This window comes from Olea europaea, chromosome 5, assembly GCF_002742605.1.
Source record: "Olea europaea var. sylvestris chromosome 5, O_europaea_v1, whole genome shotgun sequence".
NCBI classification, from domain to species: domain Eukaryota; kingdom Viridiplantae; phylum Streptophyta; class Magnoliopsida; order Lamiales; family Oleaceae; genus Olea; species Olea europaea.
Genome location: NC_036241.1, coordinates 16,477,245 through 16,486,748, shown reverse-complemented (window position 1 = coordinate 16,486,748; position 9,504 = coordinate 16,477,245). Strand labels below are relative to the sequence as shown.

The window sequence follows — 9,504 nt, the reverse complement described above, 5'->3', positions numbered from 1 at the left end:
GGTGATATGCAATTCAATATAGAAGGGATTGCTTCACATTTATACATACAAATGTATTATTTGTCTCAAAAGGACTATAGTCTTTCGAAATAATTTGTACGCCTGAGGTTTCAATCAAGACAAATTTTACATCTCACGAGGCTATATTTGGCTTATATTTATAAACACTCAAATCATTTTTCATCAATACTTTATTAAAGAATGTTGGTTAAAAATGAGTTATTTAATACATTTCATTTAACACTCAAATCATTTTTTACCAACTTTAAAATTTATATGTTATTTAATACTATATTAATATTAAAATATTAAAATTTATTGAATAATCAGATATCTTGAATAAAATATTATAAAAAATATTCTCAAAATTTCAAAGTAAATGCGTTTTCCAATTTTATATTTCCATAAAGACAAAAAGAATGAATTTTCAACAATTTCAAAACAGCCACTCAAAATACAAAATTCAAAATGAATTCAAAACTCAAAACTACAAAACTAAAACACGAAGAGAACATCCCCTATAAGCTATACTCTTTCGATGCCAATTTTCGCATAAGTATTATTATAATGATAATACTTTATATTTTAATATTAATTTAATTTAAATATCAAGAGTATAAAAAAATAAAAATGAGAAACTGCTATTATAAATCTAGCAATATAAAATATTTAATAAATTATCAATTAGCTTTATAAAAAATCAGTCTGAAACATTTTTTATATTTACTTATTAATAATTTGTAGATCATATTTGCAGGAAAAATCACATATTATAGTTTTTTTCAAAATCTTATAATAGTATTTTTAAATTAAAGTAATCTCGTCTAAATCAAAAAGTAGAAAAATATATATCTTAACAAAAATAAAAAATTTTAAATTTTAAATATAATAAAATAATAATTTAATATTTATGTAATTTGCTCCGTATATTAGTGAACACTGATTGCCAAGTGCTCCGTCTCCCGAATCTTCTTCAACCAGCACAAAGACAATACAAGCTCAATCACATAAACAGAGATTTAAAGTTTCGATCTTTTTAAACGAAAAATTGATTTAAAAAGCTTTAATTATCTACGCAAAATTGGAGAAAAACCCAGTAAGTTCACTCCATTTCATCATCTGTTATTTATGTTTCTTGAACTCATTTTGATTTTTGTATGAACGTCATGGGCTTATGAGTAGTATATTATTCTCTTAATGTAATCAGAAGTGTAGGGAAATGAAATGAAGTATAACAATTCATAATCGCGCAAATTATTTACTTTTCAGCGAATTTTAATATTTTCTGTAATTTATTTTGATTACAGAATACTAATTTAATAAATTAACAAAATATGTTGGAGTTGAAACTAAGTCCAAGCCTGTAAATACGGCCTCCCAGATTGCCATACACATCAAAATATTGTTCTGATATTTTCTTTTTACGGTCCTGCATTTTCCATTAATTATATGTTGGCTCATTTGATTTTGAGTTATTAATGTGACCTAATATATTTTTCGAAGCGATAATAACAAGCTGTTAATAACTTGGAGGTTTCAAGAAAACTTTAGCAAGATCTAAAGTAATGGTGGAATTGGAGGAGCAGCAGAGTCCATCAGCAGGTAATTTTCTTATTTTTAGCCTTCTTTAACCGTAATATGGTTTTTCCCATTTTTTTTTCAATTACTTGTGTCCATAAGTTAAAGAATGTAATGAGCCACATATGTTGTATAAATAAAAGAAAAAGGAAATATAGACCGCAAGTGTTGTGTTGTGAAAACTCTGCAATGTGAACAAGTAACACACATGCCCACAGATTATTATCAACCTTGAATCATTTTTACGATTGGTGGGTTTTTTAGGATACCTTCAGAGGACAAAGACTAAGCTGAAAAATGGTTTTGGAAGCTGTAAAGTAGTTCTTTTTGTGGTTTTTATGATGGATTCAGTATGCTATTGTGTTCATTGTTGATAGTTTTGTTTAACATATTGGCCTTTAGTTAAGTCATACCATCTTCTGTAAGCTGACATAATTTTATTCCCTAGGAATAAAGCATGGAAAATAGTTCCTGCATTGAAATTTGATAAATGTCCTTTGATTTGGATAGTTTTGCTGTTAGAGCATATTGTATATTAGAATAAGGTAATATAATGTGTTTCTATATTAGAAGTTAGAATATCTGAAACTATTAAAATTACCGTCTTGGCTTTTCAACACTTGTGATTGTGAGGAGAATGTACGTCATCAAAATATATCCATACCATTTCACAAGTTATTGTGGATTCCTTTTGTAGGAAAGATCTTTTAGCATTAACTTCACAACTTTTTATAATCTTTGAAATGTTATGTAAGATGCATGACAGTTATTGGGACTGTCGCAATTGAATATAAACATCAGAGGTGTAATTGGTGCTTAATTTACTACTACATGTTTGTTAAAAACAAATTTGCTAAAGAATAAATTTATATAGACAAATGTGTCATCTCTCTAATAATTAGGTTTTTAGGTAAGGTGGTTCACTAAGAAATCAGAGCTTGCAAATATACCGAGTTCCAGTTTGCTATCACCCATTTTGAAAATTGTGCATGTGCCACAACTTTGATTAAAAAAAATTAAATCGTATATGGAAGACTAAATTTAATAAATAAGTTTGGTCTCTCAGTCTCTCTTTAATAGCTTAAACTTTTAGTTATGGTTGTTTAGTATTATGTGTGAATTCCCTATACAAAAGTCACTGTTATTTGGTTCATTTATGCTCTTCTCCTGCTATGTTCCACGACGAAACCGTTCATTTTTATGTCTTATATAATATAGATAATTTCCCTCTAGGGAAGTGTTAAAGGACGTAGATCTTCTCTTCTATGGATGAATAATAGAAATATTATTGAGTTTGAGATGGGAAAACCTTCTGGATTAATAAAAAAATTTATGCTTTGTAGATCAAAATGGTAATGATGATTTCATCACTGAAGGTGCTTCAGCTGTGCATGGAGAACCTCCTCAAGAAGAAAATGGTCCCCCCGAAGTTCATTCCGATGTTGAAGTTCTTCATGAGAAAGTGTCAAAGCAAGTTATAACAGAAGGTCATGGTCAGAAGCCATCAAAATATTCGACATGCTTTCGTAAGTCCATATTCAACAGATTTTTGAAAATTCTTTTTCACGGATTATATCATTTTCTTATCGTTGCATTTGTTTAACGGACTTATGAACATCAATTTCCTGAGATCTTTGACTATCTAGAAATGGCTTCTTGTTCTATGTTTTGTTGTATTACATGGACAGACATCGAACAGAAAATATCTTTGAAGTTTGCATAATTGTCTTTCTGGCCATCTATCCGTTGAGGGTGAGATAGAGAGAATGAGGGTGAGGATGAAATAGTACGACAGTTATGAAATTCTTGTGCAAGGTTCAGCAAGAAACTCAATAGATGAAAGTTTCTTGTCAAAATGGATCTGACCACCAACCTCTGCCCTCAGTTTCTTTGAGAAATGGGGAAAAAATTATTAGACGAAAAGGAGACTAATGAAAATTATTTCTTGTCACTTCTGATGATTTTGGAGGCTCTAGATAAAAATATACTGACTATAATTTCACAAATTTTTGCCATGTTTTCAAATTTATAATGTCCAAGGACATTGAGTCCTTCAAAATTCAGTTTCAATATCTGTATTCACATATTTTTTCCTAATGCCAAAATATGAGATCCAGTGGGAATCCTAGTTATCCTATTGATCTCCATCATGTGATTGTTTACTGTCTAGACAACATCTTAAGGTGAGTTATGCAAAGAAAGTTTCTTTTTTTGAAGGTGTAGTATTATTGCCTACAGTATTTTCTGTTGATTAAGGTACCAAAAAAACTGTCTTTATCCAAATCATTTAAGCTGGTATAGAATTTATGGTTGAGAATTTACTAATTGAAGAGCGATCAATCAGTTATTACTAATAGCTTTAGGATAATATGTTTTGAAAGTAAAGTCACCACATTTATTTTGACAGTGCATTACAGAGCATGGACTGAAAGCACCCTACACAAATTTGAAGATACATGGCACGAGCAACAACCCCTCGAGCTTGTCTTGGGAAAAGGTATTTGCTGAATTCATCCAGGAATATATTGTTTAATTAACTGCAAGTTCTTTTTTGTTCTCTTACTTCCTGTTTAGCATCTAGCCATCTGATAATGGTTGATGTTGTTATTGTTTATTCTCAAGGTTTCAGTCCTTTTTTATGGCCATGACCAGCATTTCAAATTTCAATTTTGATTCTATTGCTTGTATCAGAAATAAATAAACAATGTAAGGTTTTAAGTGCGTGGTGAACTTCTTATTTTGATGGCACCCCATGATATTCTTAATGTCTTTTCAAATTAAGTTCTGAAATTTAATATAATTCGGAATTTCATTAATCTTTTCCACAGAGAAAAAAGAAATGACAGGGCTGGCTATTGGCATTTCCAGCATGAAGTCTGGAGAACGGGCACTTTTACATGTTGGTTGGGAACTTGGGTATGGAAAAGAAGGAAGCTTTTCTTTTCCAAATGTTCCACAAATGGCAAATATTATATATGAAGTTGAGTTAATAGGTTTTGATGAAACCAAAGAAGTGAGTAACTAACATCTTGACTTTCTTCCGTAAATGTTCATATTTGGATTCCAACAGATGCTAAAAAATGCTAATTTTCTGGGTGAAACTTGGAATAGGGGAAACCGCGCAGTGACATGACAGTAGAGGAGAGGATTGGCACAGCGGACAGAAGGAAGATGGATGGGAATGCATTATTCAAGGAGGAAAAACTTGAGGAGGCTATGCAGCAGTATGAAATGGTTACAAAACTGCCACCGTCAGATTTGTTGTTTCAATATTAACATATGTTCGAAGTTTTATTCATCAAATTAGCAAAGGTTTTTGTGCGACAGGCCTTAGCATATATGGGAGATGATTTCATGTTTCAGTTGTTTGGAAAGTATCGGGACATGGCTTTGGCGGTAAAAAATCCTTGTCACCTCAACATGGCCGCATGTCTGATAAAGCTCAAGCGATATGACGAAGCCATTGCACAGTGCAGCATTGTACGTATACAATCCCCTATGGTTCATCTCTATACTGTTTTCGTGATTACTAATTCATTTCTGTAAGTTTTTCTTAACTTTGAAGAAAGTAGAACTCCTCCTGGAAAGAAATATGTCAGTCATATCCTTCTTCATTTTAGATTGGAATTAAAGAAAACAGTCTGTAATGCTGTCCTGAGTTTTAGATAAAAAGGAGTTAATGGAGAAATATGTACAAGTTCTTGATCTTGGAGGAAATATGTTTTCTTGTACACCTGAACATATTTGAAAGCTTGTTAGAAGAAATCTAACAGAATGGTGAGGGCATCTAGTTAGAGCAGAATTTGCTGTTGTATTTGAGAGTCACAAAGGTAACGGAGAAATGGATGCTGTTCTTGGTTTTCCACACTAAAGGTAATCACCATTTCATCTGTTGAGCTTTGAGGGTTCATCAAGATTCCTAACAGTATCAATGAAAAACGGGCAAAGAGGAAAATGAAAAGAGCATGTGACCCCATGTTATTTTGATTGTGTAGTTTCAATTTTGTGGAATGTGTATCTATAAATAGCTGAATTTCTGAAGAGCGTCTAAATATATTTCGACTTCAGCAATTGAAAATCATAAAAATTTTGAGAAGCCATAAATTAAAATGCTGATTGACAAATGTTCTTTAGGTGTTGGTCGAGGATGAAAACAACGTCAAAGCACTGTTCAGACGCGGAAAAGCTAGAGCTGAACTTGGACAAACGGATGCAGCTCGTGAGGACTTCCTAAAGGCTCGTAAATATGCACCTGATGACAAAGCAATTGTGCGGGAGTTACGCCTGTTATCAGAACATGACAAGGCTGTTTATCAGAAACAAAAGGAACTCTACAAAGGATTATTTGGACCGAAATCTGATCCCAACCCAAGACCAAAGAATTGGCTGATTTTGGTTTGGCAATGGCTGCTGTCCATATTCTATCGTCTTTTCAAGCTTAAGAAGCCGAAGGCTGAATAATATTAGGCAGGAGACTGGTTGTGAAGATAATAAGATGGGTTGTGAAATTGTGTCTACTTTTTGGTACTCATTTTTAGCCATCCTCAACTGTGCTTGTATCTTTCAACGAAGAGAATTGTGCTATTGAACCAACATTTCAGTTTAAATGAGCATGTTTGTCCAAGTGTTAGAAGTTTAAGTACGATGAAAATCGGAAATATGCTATTTAATCTAAGTAAGGTAAAAGTTATTCTCAATCGATTTTTGAGGGCAAAGCTAGGCTATATGGTGAAAGAGGCTGATAGCAATGGCGAAGCTGACGGCTGAGATTCTAAGGAGAAGAGGAGAGTATCTGGAGAGATGGAAGAAATCTCATGAAGAGTTGGTGAACTTAGAAGCTAAGAAGAAGGAGAAGGAACAACTGAACAAAGAGATTCAAGAATCGATGGATCGGGTCAAAGAGCTGGATAAGGAGATTAAATCACTAGAGACTAAAAGCAAACTGAAGGAGGACGCCGCTTTTAGTGAAATGAAGAACAAACTACGCAAGGAGCATTGGTCCGTTCTAGTCAACTTTTAACTTCATCAAAAAATAGGTGGCAAAATGAAAATGTGAATATGGAGTAGAATCGAACAGTCTAGTCCAGTTTGGTTCTTTCGATTTACAGTATTCTATATACAACATTTTAGGTCTTTAAGCAATATAAAGGTTGGAAGTAGCTCCAGAAACGTGCTCATAAAACTAAACTTAATAGTAACGTGAGCATAACTCGCCACACTTTCAAAATGAAGCTAAGGCACTGTAATTGAACGGGAAAAAAAAAATTGTGCAGATGCCCCTACTCTTTATACAGGTGGAGGTGGCAAGTCTAATAAGAGCCAAAATCCGACACAGTCGTCTGAATCCAAGTCATCTTGAATAGCAAGAAAATGTAAGCCCCCACAGGCCTTCTTTGCTGCTTCCCAAGCTTCAGCTTCCACTGTAGTGTCGGGTGTTTTCTTGTACGTGGCATAAATGTAGCGTGTAGAGATCCCAACAGATAGTATCAAAGAAGCTTTGGCTACATCTGCTTCAATCGAACAGACTTCTAGACCGTTCATCCAAGCTGAGCAATGCATACCAAGATGTTTAATAGAAAAAGAAAAACGTTGGTCAAAGATAAGTCGAGGCAAATGTTGAATCCAAGCTAGCGCGTGCGCGCACACATGAATTACTCTTGAACAGATGAAAGAAAATTTACCTGCTAATGGTTTGGCTCGTGAAGTTGCAACTGCAAGTCCAGGAATCAATGTCTTGTCATCAACTTCAATTCCCAAAAGATCCAAATCTAAAGTTGCACCAAATCTTGTGTCTAAATACGACAACTCCTCCTGAACAGCTGAGAAGAGAGAGCTAGATTATGATCATGATGATAAAACATTTCCTCAAACCGTAGAGAAATGAAAACTGTAAACATTTGCGCGTACCTGAAAAGGGTAACTGCACGAAAGCCCATTTTTCTCCGTAGAGGTTCTCTGGAAGTTCCATCGGGAAAGGATTATCAAGTGCTAGAAGTGGCTTAGATCCCTTTTGGAAACCTGGATGGCGCGTGTATACAGTTTCATAGCGTTCTTCAAGCCAAAGAAGTAACGATAAGCACTGAAACATAGATCGAAGATGTTAAAGTTGAAAGTAACAATAAGATCAAGTCCTCTCTACTACACTGGGAATAAGAACACTTGCTCATTGCATTACAATCGTTTCATATTTGATTAATGTTGACATAAAATATGATATAAATTCTCCAAGACATTCTTCACAGATTATGATGGGAGACATTTAAGAATGATTACATCAAACATAAAATGCAAAGCCTCGTGTTCAGATTGCAACAAGGTATGAAATGGTCATTTTCCTTTTATCAATAACAGGCATTTCTGAACAATAAACTAGCCAGTGGAGAATTTAATGACCTGCATAAAAGAGAGGAGGAACAGATTCTTTTTTCATTAAAAAATTACAAAATGACACATTTGGGCTGTGTTGAGGAAAAAAATTACTTAAAATCTTTCTCCTTGAATTGCTAGTCCTATTTAGTACTGCATAGCACATACAGAAGGTTTGACGGGGATTACATCTTGCCCCCAAATTGAACTAAATCTGACTAAGCCCCTGTTTATCTATTATTATCCAACCAAAAACTCTTTTTTCCCTAAAATTTTTTCATACTTTTTAATCACGTTCTCCAAAAAAATAACTATTTCAAAACTCATTTTACATTTGAAAAAAAAAAAAAAAAAAAGCTGCATCAAACAGGGCTAAAAATGCTCTGACTCAATGAAAAATGAATAATACATACCCTTTTGCTAGGTATGGATTTTATGCCAAGCTCTTTGCATGCTCTTGAAATAATTGTCTGCATTTGTGATCTATGAACATATCCCCAAATACCAAAGATCAGTTCACCTATGTCAATATTCGACAAAAAAAATCTGCAGAAGAAGAATCATGACGTATACATTGAACATCAGAAATTGAAAAAATCACCTGAAGAAGCGTATTTTATCTGGTAAAGGTACACCCAATTCATCACAAATAGAAACCATAGCATCCTTAAGAGTGACACTGTTAATGACATTGTTTGGAAAATACTTGGTATACTGAAGCGAAAGCGAATCATCGCAAACGACAAGCTCCCATATCTTTTTCCCTCTGATATCAAGAATTGGCCTAGAGCAAAAATCCACTTCCCAGTCAGTAATGCCCAGGGGATCAGTTTCTGGATCAAGATAACTCAATTCTGCTGTTGGGTCTTCACCTTCTTCATCAAAAACAGCTTCTTCAGTTTCAGTTTCCAATGGTGATGGAGAAACTGAGCTTTCAGAGACTGAAAAACATGGTGGAAAATGGGAAGTTCTGATTTTTTGGTTGGTGGGTTTCTTTGTGGAGAATTGAAACGAGTGATTAAATTGGATTTTTTTGGTAAAGGAAGTGAAATTGGTGATGGGTTGTTTGATTCTTGTGGTGTTGAAACTTAGACTAGCCATGGGAAGAGTGGTGGTGATAAGAAAGTAATCAAGAAAATGTTTGTGATTTTCTTGAGATGCTGTTAAAAGTAGTTATCCACCACATGTACAAAACGAGATGGATAGAGAATAAAGGTGGCCTTTTGACATAAAAGGATTGTTCAAGGGCTAATCCATAAATTAGTTAAAAAAATAATAATAAAAAATTAAAAAAAAATAAAAATAAAAATAAAAATACTACATTACTCAAAAACTTTTAGGTGCACTGGGTACGCGCACTGTGATTTAATTAAAAAGGTTTTTTAAAATTTTAAATTAAAAATTAATTATTAAATTTAACTAAATATTTTATTAATCTATAATTTTTATCAAATTTCAACCTCATATTTCGTTAACATTTATCAAAATCACAAAAAATAAATTTTTTTTTAGCAAATATACAATTTAATGAATAAATATAGTTAAAAGGTATTATGGTGG

General features: G+C 33.2%; 2 protein-coding genes across 6 annotated transcripts; one reads left to right on the top strand and one right to left on the bottom strand.

The window, feature by feature from the left end:
• Positions 1 to 930: 930 nt before the first annotated feature.
• Positions 931 to 6,202, top strand: LOC111394860 (peptidyl-prolyl cis-trans isomerase FKBP42). Of its 4 annotated transcripts, none has more exons than XM_023020891.1 (8): positions 931 to 1,096; positions 1,534 to 1,602; positions 2,922 to 3,104; positions 3,986 to 4,075; positions 4,407 to 4,591; positions 4,690 to 4,812; positions 4,906 to 5,058; positions 5,713 to 6,177. In XM_023020891.1, exons 2-8 carry the CDS (start codon positions 1,566 to 1,568, stop codon positions 6,037 to 6,039), a joined length of 1,098 nt encoding a protein of 365 aa, XP_022876659.1. In that variant the 5' UTR covers positions 931 to 1,096; positions 1,534 to 1,565; the 3' UTR covers positions 6,040 to 6,177. The 4 variants fall into 4 exon arrangements, with proteins under 4 accessions (XP_022876659.1, XP_022876660.1, XP_022876662.1 ...); XM_023020892.1 differs by having other exon boundaries at positions 934 to 1,096; positions 1,504 to 1,602; positions 5,713 to 6,202; XM_023020894.1 differs by having other exon boundaries at positions 934 to 1,096; positions 2,955 to 3,104.
• A 521-nt stretch (positions 6,203 to 6,723) lies between these two features.
• On the bottom strand, positions 6,724 to 9,102 carry LOC111394859 (protein TAB2 homolog, chloroplastic). Of its 2 annotated transcripts, XM_023020890.1 has the most exons (6): positions 8,701 to 9,102; positions 8,546 to 8,610; positions 8,358 to 8,427; positions 7,486 to 7,657; positions 7,260 to 7,397; positions 6,724 to 7,124 (listed from the first exon to the last, which is right to left on the bottom strand). In XM_023020890.1, the coding sequence occupies exons 1-6, from the start codon at positions 9,043 to 9,045 to the stop codon at positions 6,865 to 6,867; spliced, it is 1,050 nt and encodes a 349-aa protein (XP_022876658.1). In that variant the 5' UTR covers positions 9,046 to 9,102; the 3' UTR covers positions 6,724 to 6,864. The 2 variants fall into 2 exon arrangements, with proteins under 2 accessions (XP_022876658.1, XP_022876657.1); XM_023020889.1 differs by having other exon boundaries at positions 8,546 to 9,102.
• Between the last annotated feature and the right edge of the window lie 402 nt (positions 9,103 to 9,504).